The sequence below is a fragment of the Octopus bimaculoides genome, chromosome 12 (genome assembly GCF_046866305.1).
Source record: "Octopus bimaculoides isolate indiv1 chromosome 12, ASM4686630v1, whole genome shotgun sequence".
In the NCBI taxonomy this organism is placed as follows: Eukaryota; Metazoa; Mollusca; class Cephalopoda; order Octopoda; family Octopodidae; genus Octopus; species Octopus bimaculoides.
This window is the reverse complement of record NC_142939.1, coordinates 60,514,062-60,534,061: the sequence shown is the minus strand read 5'-3', so window position 1 is coordinate 60,534,061 and position 20,000 is coordinate 60,514,062. Positions and strand designations below refer to the sequence as shown.

The window sequence follows — 20,000 nt, the reverse complement described above, 5'->3', positions numbered from 1 at the left end:
TTTGCATGTATTGCAACTATGGCTGCATATCTTTTCATTTCTTGAGTTAGCATGATACCTTGAAAAGGTTATCTGAAAAAAAAAATGATACACTAAATAATTTGAAAGTGTAATGAACTAAAAACTAAATATCCTCAAATATCCCTCGCACCCTGTATATATATATATATATATATATATATATATATATATATATCCATATAAGATGATAATTTATTTTCGAACGCAGAGACGCAGTAACAACAGCAGAAACAGTGGATAATTTGCTTTTACAAAGCGGAAAAACCATCTATTGGATACGAACCTATATCTCTTGAAAACTCTGGCCAAGTGCTTTACCATTAAGCGAAACGGCCCGCCGACAAATCAAACTGCTTTTTAGATGCTTTTGTGAATATGTATGTATGTATGTATGTGTGTGTGTGTATGTATGTATGTATGTATGTGCATGGTTTAGTGGTTTAGAGTATTGCACTCGCAATTGCGAGATCGATGTTTCGATTCCCAGACCGGGCGTTGTGTTGTGCTCTTGAGTAGAGCACTTCATTTCACGTTACTCTGCAATCATTTCGTCACCTGGCGTGTGGCACATGGCGCACCTGTACAGGTAATGTCGATCCGATGGAAGGGGTGAGCTTATATGATCCCTATAAACAAATCATACATGTGGTTGTTCGGCAAGAAATTGCTGAATCCCCATACGTTTTCTAACGTGTGTGTGTGTGTGTGTGTGTGTGTGTGTGTGTGTGCATGTGTATTTGTGCATATGTATTTGTGTGTGTGCATGCGTGTGTGTGTGCGCGCATGCATGAGTGTGTGTGCGCGCATGCATGAGTGTGCATGCGTGTGTACACATATTTATATTTATATGCCTTTATAAACCATGCCATCATCAGCATTTAATGACATGACCAAGTGTTCTTAATGACTACAGACGCAAAATTAAATTTATTTTATTAGTTTAAATATATTGAAAATGATCGAAGTCTCCGAAGCAGTCGCCACAATTCCTCTCACCAACTTTGATGAAAATATTTGAATTTGGTGACCAACTGACATTCACAACGCAGCAAGACTTCTATTTTCTGTCACAGACTGCTCTAACAAGGTCGTTGTTGTTGTCGCTGTTATTTTTGTTGTTCTTTAGTTCTAAGTGAGCCCTAAATGAGTAGACGTGTGACCAAAGCTATTCCAGACATTATCATTGTCGTATCACATTCTATTCAAGCATATATCTAGGACACTATTATCTCTTGTGTTCTTTCCAACAATCTAAAATTTAAACTGTAAATTTATAGTCTGGATAAAAAAAAAATGTACAGGTTTTGAAACAGTCCACAGTTATCGTCTGTCTCTCTGATTTTCAAAGAGATATTCACATCAGCATGCCATCAGCATGTTATCAGCTGACCTCTATGACGGTACATACTTTTTCGTGTTTGCCCCAAACAGCAATATCCGGCCTGTTACATTTACACTTGACCGATGTTTTGATGGGAATGTTCCACCAGTATTCTTTGTGTTGATGTATGTTTGCATCGTCCTCCTACTGGACAGTTATTATATACCCTGCAAGAGCAACCTGCGTCCTTCCTTGTATTGTGGGTACTTGATAAAATGTTTTAGATGCACAACTAAAGGAGACTCTTAGGTTGTGCCTATTAAACAAATGCATGTATCTATGTGTGTATGCAAAATGTTTGTCTATTAGCCTAAGGAAAATCTTTCCCACACAAGTCTTAAGTGAGAAGAATAGAGTGAGAAGGGTAGAGCAAACCAAATGACATTTCTGCGGCGCTTCCTTTTCCGGCTGCTAGGGCTAGGTATGTAGGGGATGCGGGCCTTAAAGCCACTCGATGCCAGTGCCTCATTGTAGTAGGGGGCAGCTGCGTCGAAGATACCTTGGCTCGAGGATAGATTCGAGATCCTCTTGCTTACACCTTTCACTAGGTTCTTGAAAACTAGGGGGCAGGCAGGAGGCTGTGCTAATATGAGACAGCCTCTCGTTTGGCCTGTGATAGGGTCTGTATGTACCAGATGTAAAGTAATATCTAAAACATCTACTGTGGTGAGATTAGTCCCAATGGTGATCTTGAGACCCATTGAGCCTAAGGTGCTAATTAGGTCCTTTTTAAGTCTACCTAACGTGTGGCCGTTGGCTCCTCTACAGATGGCTAGGGCGTCATCTCTGTAGAGGCCGAAGAGGACCGAAGGAAACCTCTTCTCTAAGGTGTCCAGGATGTACAGTCCGATAAGATAACATACGTCGGCGCTGTCATATGCTCTACATCAAAGAAGCCCTCGGGGTCAGATTGGTTGACCCAAGTCGAATCTTTGGCATGCATGATAACTCTAACATTACTATCTTTAATATCTGTGAATCCTTTGGCTAAGGAAATTGCCTTCAATAATAACTCTTTAGTGATAGATGGATAAAAGTCAACAATGTCGAACTGTGTAAATCTAGCCCTGCCTCTGTTTCGGTTGGCTATGAACCATGAGGTCACCTCATTGGTGCTGTGCCATAGAGGGAGGCTCGTGTGTCTTCTTATGTCATCATAAATCCTCCTCAGTAATACTTACTCGCCTGGCACTTTGGGACTTGGTCGGGTTGATCAGGCGGCATTTGGGGTTAGAGGCAAAATTTGGCTTGTGATCTTTCAGAGTTATAAAAGCATTTCTCTTGACCAAGATCTCTACTCTGCCTGCAATACTAGATTAATTACTGTTTGTTTAGCCCTACAGTTAATGCTATTGTAAGTGGGTGGGGAAACGTGTCTGTATTTTTGTGCGATTGAATCATTTAAAAGCCTATCGTGAGCGTATGTATCTATTATGTTTAAGTTCTTAGTCTTATCCGAGTACTTCGTTCAAGAAACGTTTCCTTAACCACCATTCATCCTTCAGAATCACAGAAAGACGGTTTGTCACATCCCTGGCTCGCCATGTGTGACACCTCAAAGATCAAGGGACCCCATGTGATGTCAGGTGGAAATTAATTGATTATCCGGGCCCGTATATTAATGGAAGTGGCCGTTGAAAGATCTGCATCGCGGAGAGAACCAAAATTCTTAAGGACTTTAAGAAACCTAGCGCATTAAACAGCCGTAAAGAACTTCTGAGCCTTTCCTCACGTCTGCGACGTAGATATTTTAAAGTTTTGTATTCTTATAGAGTCTGATGAGCTGTCCACAAGGCTTTGGCTTTGAGGGTGCAAAACTTTGGGTACCTCTATATAACATGTTGTTGTATTAATTACTGCTCTATTTTTTAGAGCGTGCTTCTTTCTGATATACGTTTTATATATATATATATATATATATATATATATATATATATATATATATATATATATACGTGCGCGCGTAGATATTTAGCAAGCTGGCAGGCTGATAGATAGATAGATAGATAGATAGATGGATAGATAGATAGATAGATAGATAGATAGATAGATAGATAGATAGATAGATAGATAGATAGAGAGAGAGATAGATAGATAGAGAGAGAGAGACAGATAGACGGATGGATGGACGGACAGACAGACTGATAGAGAGAAAGATAGACAAACAGATAAACACAGATAAAATGACAGAAAGACAGACAAATAGAGTGATCGATAGATAAACAGACGACAAATTGATAGATAGATACATAGATAGATAGATAGATAGATAGATAGATAGATAGATAGATAGATAGATGGATAGATAGATAGATAGATAGACATAAGTATGTATGTACACGTATACATATACCTTCACATGCATACACATACATAGACATTCACTCGCACTCAACGCAACAAAGAGGTATTTAATCGAATCAATCGATGAATTAATCATACGGGCAATTAATTAATTAATAGGTTTACTTATATACTTATTGATTCAATGCCAACAGCCTACGTTCTACATTTCCTCCAATTAATATATCTTTTTCACATAAATTATTGTTCGATTTTCCCTCTTATATGTTTCTTATAAATGTCGATCGGCTGATAAAGTAAGTATGGAAGGATGTAAGTGGTATAATTGTTTAGATGTATAGCTGTGAGAGAGTAAACCGTTGAAGAGGAGCCGCTTGTGTTTGATTATCGGCTGCCAACGTACTGCGATGTTGTAACAGTCCACTTATTAATATGGCACTGGTTTATCACGTGCCAGATTGCATGGGACAACGGTGGTAGTGGTGGTGGTGGTGAGGAGGAGGAGGAGGGAGAAGGACAATCATTAATGCGGATAGTGATGACGAAGAAGAGGATGGTTTCGGCAATGATCATGATGGTGTCGGCAGCGAGGACGACGACGACGACGAAGAGAAGAGGGGGGGGGGGGGGGGGGGTCATTGTTGTCATCATCATCATCATCTTAATGACGGTGATGATGCTATTCTTGATGAAGGCGGCTATGGTGGTGGTGGTGGTGGTGGTGGTTGATGATGAGGATGATGATTGAAGATGATGTAGATAATTTTAATAACAATGGTAATAATAATGGTGCTGCAGAAGGGGAGGGGGATAAGGGTCAGAAATGTTATGGTCATCATTATCATCCATTAATTTGTCCGGTGTATGTTGGTACTAAGCACCTATTACCTCGTATCCATACTTTCAGCATAGTAGCCAATGGAGATTTGGGGCCACCTTGTCGTGTCTGCGTTTGTACTCTTTCTGTACAACACGTTCACAAACACTAACAATGTGAGTCACGCTTTCGACCCTCTTCCCACACATTCTGCACTTGTGTGGTATACATCCCTTTTCACTGAGTTGGTATTCAATGCCTGATCCTGGGCAGCGATGATTAAGCTTTCAGTTTTCTTTTCAAGAGCCACCTCTATGATGCTTCCTGGTCTTTTAAGTTGTTAGCTTCATGGTGGAACTGACCATGTAATTCCATGCAAAGTAGACTTTCTTCTCTTTGATTGGCTATTCGTGATCGGAATACATAAACACTCTGAAGTCCATTGCTGGTAAATCCTTCTGCGTTCGTAGCAGACTGCAGCAGATCTTGTCTGCTGTTATCAAGTACTCTGCCATGTTTTTTTCTTTCACTGTTGATGCACTCCCGTGCGCTAATCAGGCCACGTCCACCTTTACACTTCTTCATGTAGAACCTGTGTACGTTCGCCTTAGGGTAGAGGGCACCATGCATTGTCATTGTCTTTTGGGTAGTACGATCGAGATGGTTAATCTCCGCTCGAGTCCATTTTAGAATAGGTGCACCATCGCGAACTAGAACAATAAGTTAAGGTTCCCTGCGTTGAGTTTTGACTTCAAGGAAAGTATGGGGCGCTTCAAATATGCAGTGGTGACCGTCTTTCATTACTCTGTGCAAGATATTATCCAGCTCCGGGATTCCTAGGTGTCTGTACCCATTATCATCCGGGTCTTCCATTCGCTCTTCGTTTGGTAGTTTTATGTCCCAACAAATTGCCCCTACATTCTGCCCTTTCCTCCCGTTTCAAAGTTAGTACCGCATACTTTGAAATACCGAATTCATCCCCATATCCTTGCTGCACATCCGTATTATTATTGCTATTTCTTTTTATCACAGGTTTTGTTGGAACTCCTGGAGACTTGCATGGGTAGCGGGCTTGCTACCTGCAGCCTACGGTACCATGCTAACCGTTCTTTTCAACTATCTAATACTATCTTGATTATTCTGGCCGTGCCAAGGAGGCAAGCCTTTTGTAATAGTTCTACTGGGCACTCTATTCCAATTTCCTTTATATTCCTCGTGATGCCTTTTGACGCTGTTCCCAAGAACCCAACATTTATTATCATTATTATTGTTGTTGTTGTTTTCGTTGTTGTTGTTGCTGTTGTCATTATTATTATTATTATTATTATTATTATTATTATTATTATTATTATTATTATTATTGTTATTGTTGTTATTTTCATATACACTCAACAGATTAGACTGTTGGAAAAGAAAAGAATCCTAATATAGGGCTACAAGAACCATCCTAGATGCCAAGAACCATCCTAAGTATCCTAGCTCTTCCTAATAACACTGTTTTCTGCAGCTGTACTAAACTGGGTTTTATGCCTATTTCCTTTATCCATCTGTTCAGATATTTAAGGATAGTTCCCAATGCACCTATAATTACTGGGATACATTTTTCCCGCACTTTCCATAGTCTCTGTAATTTAATAGCTAGGTCTTGGTACTTTGCTATTTTTTCTATATCTCTCATATTAATATTTTCCATATTTGGGAGTGTAAAGTCAATTACCTGGCACTTTCTATTCTCTTTACTACTACTACTACTACTACTACTACTACTACTACTACCAAATTAGGTCTTCTGACTTCTGTTATTCTGTCAGTCTGGATGTTAAAGTCCCACAATATCTTATGTTTCTTACTTTCCAGTAATTTACTAGGTTCATATTCATACCATTTATCAGTATGTTCAAATCGTAGCTTTCTATATAGCTCCCAGTGGATTGCACTCCCTAGATTATCATGTCTTTTTTTGTATTCTTTCTGTGCCAGCATGCTACATTCACTTACAATATGAGTAATGCTTTTCTCTTTTGATCTGCATAATCTACACTGGGAATCTACTTGGTTTTTGTCTATCTTGCCTTTTACCTAATTAGTCTTTAATGCTTGATCTTGTGCAGATACTAACAAACTTTCTGCCTCCCTCTTTAGCTTTCCTTTCTGCAACCATAACCATGTTTCACTAATACTATTTGCTGCAACTGTCTTTGGGAATTTACCATACAACGCCTCCTGCCATTCAAATAATTTCTGTTCTTTTTTTCTGAGTTTTATGTTTGTTTAGGTCTTTGGTTTCCCTATGTTTTGCTGTGACTCTAGCAGCTTTTAATAAACTTTTTCACTATTACCTACCTATGAGTCTATATCTACTCTACCTAACTCCACGCAGTCTTCTACTGATGTTAACCCTCTTCCGCCTTCCTTTCTAGGTAGGTATTATATTGCTACTCCGGCCCTTGGGTGGAGTCCTCCATTCATATTGAATTCCTTCCTAGTTCTTCTGTCTAACTTTTCTAATTCAGTTTTTATCCCATCTACAAAAGCTGCTGAGTATCTAAGTAATGATACTACCCAAGTATTTACAGCCTTCACTAGATTCGGACCATTTAGCTTTGACTTCATTAGCTTCCTCACTCTTCTGATGTACTCCTCAATTTTCGTTTTCATTTCTGTAGTTCGTACCCGGTCAGATTCGAATACTCCTAGATACTTATAACTCTCTCCTCCTTTCAACGATTTTAATGTCTGGCGAGCAGGCAGAAACGTTAGCACGCCAGGCGAAATGCTTAGCGGTATTTCGTCTGCCGTTACGTTCTGAGTTCGAATTCCGCCGAGGTTCACTTTGCCTTTCATCCTTTCGGGGTCGATGAATTAGGTACCAGTTGCGTACTGGGGTCGATGTAATCGACTTGATTCCTTTGTCTGTCCTTATTTGTCCCCTCTGTGTTTAGCCCCTTGTGGGCAATAAAGAAATTATTATTATTATTATTATTATTATTATTATTATTATTATTATTATTATTATTATCATCATCATCAACATCATCAACAGCAGCAGCAAAGCATCATCATTATTATTTATTATTATTTTTATTGTTATTATTATTGCTTAACTGCCTAGCTATTTACTTAATAAACTTAATAGTGACGGCGTTGAAAGAAGGTGAAAAAACGGCCATCCGTCAATCCATTAATGGTATTTAACGCTAAGTAAACTAGCATAATATAAAAAAAAAAACATTATCTGTTTCTATATAACGGTGAATTATTTTATCAATAATAAACATCAGCAAATATGAACAGTAATGATTCGGTTTTATGTCGCTATAACTTCTTTGTCGCTAAAATATTTAGCGAAGTAACATCTTCTTAAGCCTCTCAAATATTCCGTGCTTGCTTTTAGCTAGTGTTTTCGTTGTTCTCTAACACAATATCAACTATAATCAAGAAGAATTGTATTCAAAGGCGTTCCATCCGCGACCATCGTGATTTTTCTTATCATTAACAGACTTCAGATAAACTAAGCTTTAAATTTTCTTTTTCTTTTTTTTTTTTTGGAACGTTGAAAGTCGGAGCAGATAAAAATATAAAAATAATAACGTTGTATACTATGTATACTTCACTTCTTCTAATGTATACCGTGTATACTTTTTATTTTATCATTCCATCATATGTAAACCCCCACATTTTAAGTCTGTCTTTCTAGTGTCCTCCTCATCCTACGCCCTGATGGCAAATAAAAGAAATCATTATTATTATTATTATTCAGTAGTTTTATTTTTATAACGTGCTTTCACTTCACTACCGAGCGCAGCTCTGTGCGCCTTGGGTATGTGCTGTGGTTTGCTGTGGTGCTCTTATGTTTACTGTATTGAAAGTGTTTTGCGTAGAATGTGTGCAGTACCCAGTAGTGCAATTTTCTGTATGTTATATATATTTGTAAGTCCTGGTGTTTTTGTTATGTATTTGTCTGAATATTTTTTTATTATTATTATTATTATTATTATTATTATTATTATTATTATTATTATTATTATTATTATTATTATTATTATTATTATTATCAGGATCATCATCATCCAGGCAACAACAAATCACCAAAGGTTTCAAGTAGTGCCTTTTCCTGTGACTCAAAGAGACAATACTCTCCTCAGAATGCGGAGCTGTCTTCTGGATCAGCTCGAGCCTGACAGCAGCCAGCTCCAATAGTCTTAATATGTTTTTCAAAGCCCTTGGAAACTGCTTCTGATGCTCCAATTACCACTGGTATCACCATTACTTTCCTCATGCCCCATAACTTTCTTATCTCGTTCCGTAGTGGCTGGTATTTCTCACTCTTTTCTGTTTCCTTATATTTCACCCTCGAATCGCCTGGTATTGCAGCATCTATTTTCTTTGCTTCTTTTTCATCTTTATGGATGATCACGGTATCTGGTCGTCTCGCCTCTATGATTTGGTCGCACTGTATGTTAAAATCCCAGAGTATTTTGTAATGTTCGTTTTCCATTACTCCCTCTGGCTTGAGTTCATACCGTTGTTCGGCTTTCTCGAGGTTTGCTTTACCGCACAACAGCCAGTGGATATATCTGGTCACATTGTCGTGTCTCCTTTTGTATTCGCGTTGTGCAAGCTTACAGAACTCACTAACAATATCGTGCTGTAAGCTCATTATTATTATTATTATTATTATTATTATTATTATTATTATTATTATTATTATTATTATTCAACATTTGGTACTTTCGGGAAAACTTCTACTGCATCATCTGCTACCCCTTCGAATTGCTGAGGTGTGTGCAGCATTGTGTTTTCTTTTTTGTTGGGGTAGTGCAAACTTTTCTTTTATGCGAACTGGTGCAGTCTTTTGTTGTATCAGTGTCTGTACTGTGTATAAGAGGTTATGGTACTAATAATCCACACACACACACAAACATACATACACACACACACACATACATATACACACACACACACATACATACATATACATACATACGTACGTACATACATACATACATACATACATACATACATAAAGTATGTCTGCTCTGGGTACAATTCTCTTATCTCGGTGTGGTTATTAATTAGTAAGATATTAATTAGGGTTGTTAACTAATCTTCTCAATAAGTTCGCTTTGGTGCATTTTTTTTCTAATCCGAATGCCATATTTATTTCTTTGGTAAATCCGTGTGCTATATGTGGTAGTGTTTCTAGTTATCATTTGCTGCATACAACTTGAAATTATCAACTTGCAAGAGATGGTTGATTGTCACAATATAACATTAGTATCCACGTCCAGTTCTGTTCAGTATGGTAGTCACAGGCATCAACGCCAGACATAGAGGGAACAGAGAGAAAAAGAGACGTCTGGAATATGCCTTCTTTTGTCTGTAACTGTTTACCATTTACTCCTCTCATGATTCATAACGTTTTCCTTGTTACTTGTGGTACCTTATTGATGACTAGGTAGTTTTTCTCTCCGATTGACAAACATCTTTCAGGTTGAAATTTTATTGACATGTGCTTTATTTTTATCACTCGATCTAAACCCCAATTTTGTTAGGTGCATTTCATCATTATATTATCATCAATGTCTTGGGACCACATGGCCAAGAAAAGAAATCATAATTATAATCATCATCATCATAATTGTTATCGCTTTCTTCTTGCAAGTCGTCGGCAGAATCGTGCACGCCGGGCAAAATGTTTAGCGACACTTCGTCTGACTCTACATTCTAAGTTCAAATTCTGCCGAGGTCGACTTTACCTTTCATAATTTCGGGGTCGATAAAATAAGTACTATTTGAACACTAGGGTCTATGTACTCGCCCAGCTCCTTCCCCTAAAATTACAGGACTTGCGTTTATAGTAGAAAAAATCAGCAGCCAAACCTTCATTACATCACATCTTGCAATCCTAGAGAACGGAGTCATATCTATCCAAAATAAAGGAATACAGGTTACTAATCAGATGTGGCCAAGAGTTGAGCAACAATAAAACTGCAACCCCTATTGATTCTGATTTCTTTAATACAAATTCACCATCACAGTCAGCTTTTGATGTCTTTTTTTCTTTTTCGGGATTTTTTTTTTTTCTTAAAGCAAATTAAAGATAAAAATTCTTTATGTTGCAGGTTTTGGTCTTCTTGAAAGTGGCTCTGTGTCTTCGAAGAATGAAGTGAACATCATGGTTAAAAACGCAGTCGACGTGATTGTTGGGGGTTTGTCATTCTGGATGTTTGGGTATGCCCTGGTCTATGGCGAAGACTTCGGAATCAGCAACCCATTCTTTGGATGGGGAGACTTTTTCGTCTCTACCCGATCGAAGGATGTCGGCTGGGTTTACTCAAAGTTCTTCTTCACTTCTTCTTTTGCTACAACTGCGACAACGATTGTATCAGGTATGTTAATGTCTGTTGCATTTAATAATCAAGCATACGTCAGATAAAATAAATATTGTATTAAAAGTTAAATATAGTATACATGTGCCAATCGGCAACGAAAATCGAGCTCATATCACGACATAACAACATTCATTTCAACTCTAGGCACAAGGCCCGGAATTTTGGAGGAAGAGGTCAGTCGATTAGATCAACCCCAGTACGCAACTGGTATTTAATTTATCGACCCCGAAAGGAAGAAAGGCAAAGTCGACCTCACGACATAACAACATTGCGACATAACTATTTAACCTCGGCTTACAATGTTCAATATCAACCCGAAAGAAAATGAAAGAGATACGGCTTTCCTAAAATTCCAACGGTACGAGGTGTATTCCAGAAGTTTGGGGACTTTTATAGGAGAGGCAGTTATAACTATCCTAGATCATTGTAATTTTAGTATATCGTCACTATACACCTAATAAGCTGACTTGCCAACCTTTGTCATTCCAGACTGAAAGGAGATGGCTGTTGCAGCACTTTGAACACACCCAGCTAAATATACATACATACATACATGCATACATACATATATACATATATATATATATATATATATATATATATATATATATATATATATATATATATATATATATATATATATATATATTTATATAAAGGGCGTTATTACAGAAAATAATAACGCCACACAGTGGACTCAATATATATATATATATATATATATATATATATATATATATATATATATATATATATTCACGTATATACATTCACGTACACACATACATTGTCGTACACAAAATTAAGATAAGCAAAGTTCGTTTTTAATCTAAAATATACTCTCCTTTATTTTCTACAATGCTCTTCCATCTATCTAGTATACTTGCAAGGCTTCCTCTTCCAAAATTCACTTATCCGTGACGAAAACTCCTCCAGTACTGTTCTGACCTCTTCTACAAAATTCATATTTTTTCTGTCCAAATGATTCTGAAGACTGCAGAATAAATGATAATCAGATAGAGCAATGTCCAACTAATATAGTGGGTGGGAGATCGTTTCCCATTCAAACTCCTCAAGCCTTTGGAATGCCATCCTCGCTGTATGTGGCCGAGCATTATCCTGATGGAAGAATACTTTTCGTCTTGAGACCAAAGATGACCTAGAGTAGAAAAGAATATATTATTTATGTTACAGTTTAGCATTTATTTAAAGTATATTTTAACTATACTTATTTTACATTTCAATAAAAATGTATAGCATTTTCTAATTACTTTTATTTTATATTCTAATTACTTTTACGTTATATTTCTAATATCTATTTGCACTTTATTGATTGATATTATATATTGATATCATTAATTGCATTTTGCTAATATCATAGCATTTTGTTTTCCATATTAACCATGGTGTATTATAATTCTTTCTATTTTTCTGGCACAAGGCCAGCGACTTTTGATGGGGGTAGGAAGACGATTATATCCACCTCAGTGCTCAACAGGTGCTTATTTTATTGACCCCCTAAAGGATGAAAGACAAAGTCGGCTTCGCTGGAAGTTGAACTCAGAACAAAGAGTCAAAAGAAATGCCACTAAGCATTTCGTCCGGCGGGCGAAATTCTTTCCCACGAGAGTTCCGGGCCCCAGTTATGAAATCATTTGCATACAGCCAATAAGAGGTCAACTAGTATCCACCTTGTCACGAAAATACTCTGGCTGAGTTCAGTGAAAATGTGCGTTATAGCAAAATCTAACTGTTCTAAACGGGTTAAGAGGATGACAAATGTGAAATTTAGTGCATAAATGGAACGGGGAGCTGCTCACTGATGATGGCATAAGTGTTGCCAATTTGCGTAATTTACTAGAAAATGTAAATGAGTGTAGTTTCCTACTTTTTGACTGATTTTGCATATTCCTAATTTGAAAAGTTGGTGTTGATCTGGAAACATCGTAATCAATATGGCGTTGTGTTGTATTGCGCCCTCCTTGCATATATCAATAGGTACATGCAGTATCACTAATCTCAGTCTGAGCATAGGTACCTAATGTTAGCTCCATATAGAGATGGTGCTCAATTGATCTATGAGGATGGTGGAGGTGGGGAACGTGGTGCTTATGTGAGACCTGCTATGCTGTACTCACAGGGTGGCATACACCATTCTATGCCTGACTGGCTGTACTGTAGTAGTACACAGTATGTGGATTTTCAAGGTGAGCTCTGATTGGCTGTATGCAAATGAATTCATTACTGGGATCCGGAACTCTCGTGGGAAAAAATTTCGCGTCCGACGTGCTAACTATCCTGCTAGCTTGTCCCTTTAATTTCAAATTTCGGCACAAGGCCAGCAAATGTAGCAGGAGTGGTTAGTCAATTACATAAACCTCGGTTGTTAACTGGTACTTATTTCATCGACCGCGAAAGGATGGAAGGCAAAGTCTATCTCATCGGAATTTGAACTCAGAACGTAAACACGAAAGAAATATCGCTAAGCATTTTGCCCAGCGAACTAACGCTTCTGCCAGCTCGCCGACTTCAGCTTGTCCAATATTGGTTTCAAATTCTGGAACAAGGCCAGTAAGTATGAGGGCGGAAGTAAGTCGATTAAAGTTACCCAGTACTCAAGTGGTACTTATTTTAACAACCCCGAAAGAATGAAAGGCAAAATCGACCACGGTGGCATTTGAATTCAGAAGGTAAAGACGAACGAAATTCTGCTAACAATTCTGCTAGCTCGCCACCTTTCTGATACATTCAATATTATTTATAAATGAGAAATTCGCAATTCAGATAGATAAAGATAATATTATTTCTACTTGAGCATTACGTGTCTTGTGACAATGAGTAACTTTAAAAGTATACTTATGCTGCCATGGGGGAACATCAAGAATTATGGCAGACATGAAATTAATATAATTTAACTTTTAGCAAATTTCTTGCTAATCATACAAAATTATGAAGTGAAAACTAGATTACAAAACATAAATATTTATTGCGTCACAACAAAATTATATAAAACATTTTTTTTCATTTGTATATTTGCAATAAATATATATTATTATTTTTCTAGATTTTATTAACATAGTCGCGATCTACTTCGTCGAAAACCTGTCTTTGCACAATCTAAACTCCTCCCACATCTATTACCGTCATTTAATGTCGTCGCGATCTACTTCGTCGAAAACCTGTCTTTGCACAATCTAAACTCCTCCCACATCTATTACCGTCATTTAATGTCGTCGCTCCTCTTCCTCCTCCATCTCTGTGATTCTTTCTCTATCAGTGTATGTGTCTGCGCATGCGTATGCGTAGCGTTCCGTTACTCATTGCCTCCTACCCAAGTAACTGCGTGCATCCACCCTGTACCTCTTATGTTAATTCTCTTTGTATCTCTCTTTTGTGGAGGCGCGTAGCAAAGCGATTAGATTGTGGTTTCGTTTCCTGGATTGTGGTTTCATTTCCTGCTGCAAAATACAACTGATCTTTTACACACAGCCACACAGGACAACGGCAATCAAATAACGACAGTGGAGTGCATAACAAACATCAGCGATCTGATTGTCGCCTGTACTCTTGACAAAAGATGCCAGTTAGTCTTTTACACCTGCCAGGCTCGTTCATATTAGCCCGAGTTGCTGGATAATTTTTCGTTCTTTTAAGAATATTGTAGAACGGAAACGTTTCATAGATTGGAATTTAAATCCTAATCTCTATAGAAATTTATTGTTTCAAGAAAACATTGAATTTGAATTACTTTTAATTTTTACGATTATAGACAACAGCTCGGGTTGTAACTTTTGAGCCCAAACCAGGCGCGTGTGAATGATATCGAGAGAATGTCTGCTACGAATAATATTTTTTGACACAGGGCACATCTAAGACGACGGCCAGACACTGAACGAAATTAAATGAACTGCGACCGGGCTCAATAAAAGGAGACCGTGTTATTGGCAGCAATTACATACTTGAAGTCGGTGTTGGTAGAAACTAAATCAGCTTGAAAATACACGTTCACTTTACTAAGTTTATACTCGGGTTAAGTCCGAACAGCCCGAGGGCCGGAGTCGCCACTGATTTGGACGTATTATCAAGGTGGCGAACTGGTAGGATCGTTAGAACTCCGGGAAAAATGCTTAGCAGCATTTCGTCCGTCTTTATGTTCTGAGTTCAAATTCCGCAGACGTCGACTTCGGTGGAGGGCGATAAAATGAGTACCAGTTGGTCACTGGAGTCGATATAATCTACTTAACCAGTCACCCAAAATTGCTGTTCTTGTGCCAACATTTGAAATCAATCGTTTGTGTTTCATAATTTCACTGTTTTTTCTCTCTCTGTGTTATTTATTTTATACAGGTGCAATGGCAGAGAGAACCAAACTGGAATCTTACATCGTGTTTTCTATGTTAAACACATTTGCATTTAGTATCCCAGCTCACTGGGCATGGGCTGATAATGGCTGGCTCACGTCGATGGGAGTTATAGACGTTGCTGGAGCTGGACCGGTGCATATAGTCGGTGGTACGACAGCATTAATTGCAGCTTTGATGCTTGGACCTCGCAAAGGTCGATTTTTAACCTCGAACCCGTCAACTTTTGGTTCTCCAACCAACGCTGTTCTGGGGATGTTCATGCTTTGGTAAACCATAATTTTGTTTCTTCTTTAACTTTTTGGCTTTTATATCTGTTATGTCTCAAGCTTCTGCTATCTAGCACCTTCGGATAATCTCTACTCGACTGCTACTCAACTGCTCCTCGTCAGCTACTCCAACGGCCAGACTACCTTTATTTATATGTCTTGGGCGATCCTACTTCTTCGCTTGGGGGCGTCGACACAACAATATCACAACGGACATCAAACCATAGGACCATCATTCCACACGCTCGGACGCTAGCCATGCGCTGTGTTTATTTTCACCGAAATCATTTGTTCTCGGTACCAATGATAAGCTTTGTCCTTCCGACAATTCAAACGTCAACGGCTTTTGACAGTTTAAAACAGTTACACACACACACACACACATATACACACACAAGCGCGCACTCAACTAATGAAGTGAAATAGAAAAATTAGATTCAGAGAATCGGGCAGAACTCACAGTAAGCACTCCCGCTAGGAATCGGCTATCAGTTCACAAAGTAATCGAATTACGATGTAGTTTAACTTGTCTAAGAAACCGAAAATCCAGGAAATGCAAACAGTACATACTTACACGGAAAGCAAATAATAATCATAACATCAGGAGGTTTGTGAGGTGAATCCATAAATGGGTTATTTTCATATGACTACAGTCATTTGTACACACACACACACACACACACACACACATACACACACACACACACACATACACATACACACACACATACATGTATTGGGTTGGTGCATAATTATTGCGGCTCTTTTTCAACAAATTTTATTCAACAAAAACAATAACAATATTTAACAAAAACATCTTTAAATGACGGTCTGATCGTCTGCCAAGCAAATGGGAAGCAGTAATTGAAGTAGATGGTGAATATGCTCCCGGATAATCATTTAAAGATGTTTTTGTTACATGTTGTTATTGTTGTTGTTGAATAAAATTTGAGAGGGAGGGAGAGAGAGAGTGTGTGAAACTGGCCCTCTGAGTTTTAGAACTCGGGACAATAATGTCCAAGGGTGGGGTTACCTAGTAACGTATGTGCTATATTGTTGAATCACTTTGTGTCACGGATTTTATGCTTATTACCTTACAGGTGGGGTTGGCTAGGTTTCAACTGCGGCAGTACTTTCGGTATTTCCGGAACAAAGTGGATACTGGCAGCAAGGTGAGTGATTTCTGGTGTTTTTTTTTTTTTGGCGGGGGGGGGGGGGGGGTTCTTCTTTTAATGGTTTAATCCGGAGAAAAGACTTGTACACATGTGACGTTTGTTAGACATCTGAGATTGGTGATACTAACACGGTTGTTCACAAGATCAGATTTTCTTAAATCGTCGACTGTTATGGGAAAGCCTTTGATGGAGACACAAGTCTAGATTCTCATAATGAAAATGATCATTTCTAATTTAGGCCCAAAGCCAACGATTTTTGAAGAGAGACGTTTAATTGATTACGTCGACCACAGTACTTGACTGATACTTATTTTATCGACCCACAAAGGATGAAAGGTAAAGCTGACCTCAGCAAAATTTGAACTCAGAATGTAAAGAGCGAGGAAAATCCCACAGAGAATTTTGCCCGTCGCGCTAACGATTTTGCCAGCACGACACCTTAGCAATATTCCTTTCTGGATTAGGTACGGGACCTGAAATTTTGTGGGAAGGAGCTAGTCGATTATATCAGCCCCAGTACTTAACTGCACGTATTTTTCCAACTCCGAAAGGATGAAAAGCAATGTCGAACTCTGCAGAATTTGAACTCAGAACGTAAAAAGAAAAAACATAAGAAATACTGCATGACATTTTTTCCGGCTGGTCTGGAACGATATTTATCGACCCCGAAAGGCTGAAAGATTTTAATTCGAGGTCCAGAACCCCAAAACGAATACCGCAAGGTATCCTCACCACCACTCTAGTAACTCTGTAAACTCGTTATCAATTACTACTGCAATATACTTTCTGCTATAGACTCGACGCCAGCAATTTTAGGGTAGGGACTAAGTCGGTTACATCGATCCCAATGCTGAATTGTCATTTTTTATCGACCCCCTGAAAGGATGAAAGGCAGAGTCAACCTCGGTGGAATTTGAACTCAGAAAGTAAAGTCGGAAGAAATACCGCTTAGTAATTACTCCAGCGTGCTAACAATTCTGTCAGCTCGTCAACTTAATAAATAGTACAGTAATCTCTCGCCATATCGCGGTTCACCTAACGCGGTTCACTTATCGCGTTTTATCATTTAAGCTTGCGTCGATTCCTCTGCGGTGTTGTTTTGCATTTATAATAAAAAGAGTATATAAAAACTATAAAAATAATAGAAAAAAACATACAGTACTGTTTCTACTTCGCAGATTTTCACCTATCGCGATGGATTTTGGAACGTAACACCAACGATAGTTGAGGGATTACTGTATTGTAATATCGATGAAACAAAGCACGAAAATTCCGAATCATTTCTTCCATTCATCTGCTCTTGTGTGTGTGTGTGTGTGTGTGTGTGTGTGTGTGTGTGTGTGTGTGTGTGTGCGTGCGTGCGCATAAGCTCATGTTTTTTGCATGAAGAACCCAAGTAATATATATATTTCTGACAAGGATCATTTTCGTGCCTTTCGTTAATCATTAAATATATTTATAGATTCGTAGCCCATACTCAAAAGAGAACAATAAGATGGATTTACTTTCCGTTAATGTTTTTTTTATATAGTTTTCTGTTAGGTTTTAGTAAATCTCTCTCTTTTGCTTCCAGATCAGCAGTATCAACTATAACGTCTTCAGTGGCTGGTGGGCTCACGGGTCTTCTACTCAGGTGAGAAACCCTTCATTTGCGCACAGACACATAATCACACGTCAACACAACATGCACGTACAGACTAAGCAGAGTAACACTAAAACACACAGGTTTTTTCTTTTTTCTACACTTTTGATTTTATCTAATTTTCTGAAGAAGAACCGAAGCTCGAAACGTAAAAGACACTTCTACTTTCTTCTTATCAAGCATGAAACTAATAATTATTACACTTTGTTCTTACTTTGTCTTCTTATTTCTTTATTGCCCACAAGGGGCTACACACAGAGGGGACAAACAAGGACAGACAAAAGGATTAAGTCGATTATATCGACCCCAGTGCGTAACTGGTACTTATTTAATCGACCCCGAAAGGATGAAAGGCAAAATCGACCTCGGTGGAATTTGAACTCAGAACGTAACGGCAGACGAAATACCACTAAGCATTTGGCCCGGCGTGCTAACGTTTCTTATTTTTTTACTGCCGACAAGGGGCTAAACATAGAGGGGACAAACAAGGACAGACAAAGGGATTAAGTCGATTACATCCACCCCCGTGCGTAACTGGTACTTAATTTATCGACCCCGAAAGGTTGAAAGGCAAAGTCGACCTCGGCGGAATTTGAACTCAGAACGTAACAGCAGACGAAATACCGCTAAGCATTTCACCGGCGTGCTAACGTTTCTGCCAGCTCGACGCTTTTGTCTTACTTTGTCTTCTGTGTTATTTAAGCATACATACATACATACATACATACATACATACATACATACATACATACATACATACATACATATATAATGCCCTGCAAATATAAATAAATCTGAAAATCAAAGGAAAAGAGGATATCTATGGACAACTGCTTTGAAACTTCCAACTTCTATATCCAGACTATGAATTCATATTCATGCCAATAATGATAGGAGCACTAGGTTTTGTTAGTAAATGATTAAAGGAGAATCTCGATAAAATGGGATTTTCAGAAAGAGAAATCGACTGGCTAATTCGTACATTACAAGTGCAAACTGTGAGTGGAACAGTAAAAATATGCAAGACTTTTCTCAAGTTCCAAATGTGAATTTGTCTGTGTTAACTACATCCTAAAAATGGAATCTTGTATCTTTGTTGGAAACCCTCTCCCTCCTCGGTGGAAGATTTATAATAATTAGAAAATAGAAGAGACATACATACAAGAACATCTTTGAACCATTAATAGGGCGCTTGTAAATCCAGTACTCAAGATACGATTTCAACTTCATACCCATTATCATTAGAGAAACAGGATATGTACCTAAAAGAGAGAGAGAGAGACATACACACACACATGTATGTATATATGTATGTATATATATATATATATATATATATATATATATATATATATATTCTCCCAGTCAGTGTCCTGCATATCACAGGCCTTTAATGAGGACTTGACACAGTCCTTAAAATGCCTGTCATCGCCACAGATGGAGGAAGCAGGTTAAGGAGGGGATCAACACTTTTGAGAGAGCACGTATCCAGCATGAAGAATTTAAGTGAGCTGCGCGAAAGTGTACGGCTCGTGTAGTGAATGGAGAAAGCTTAATCTTCAATGTTTGCAGTCGTGTGTCGTGTGTGATTATCAAGAGCAGGGCTCATTAGCCACCAACGGAGCCGTAAATGCA

At 38.2% G+C, this 20,000-nt stretch overlaps 1 protein-coding gene across 1 annotated transcript in view; it reads left to right on the top strand.

The window, feature by feature from the left end:
* The window catches only part of LOC106882395 (putative ammonium transporter 2), a 32,638-nt gene that overhangs the window by 4,085 nt on the left and 8,553 nt on the right, over positions 1 to 20,000 (top strand). The window contains exons 3-6 of the mRNA XM_089361128.1: positions 10,649 to 10,915; positions 15,266 to 15,548; positions 16,649 to 16,720; positions 18,297 to 18,356. Of these exons, the coding sequence (XP_089217254.1) occupies positions 10,649 to 10,915; positions 15,266 to 15,548; positions 16,649 to 16,720; positions 18,297 to 18,356 (682 nt within the window). The remainder of the gene's footprint in view (positions 1 to 10,648; positions 10,916 to 15,265; positions 15,549 to 16,648; positions 16,721 to 18,296; positions 18,357 to 20,000) is intronic.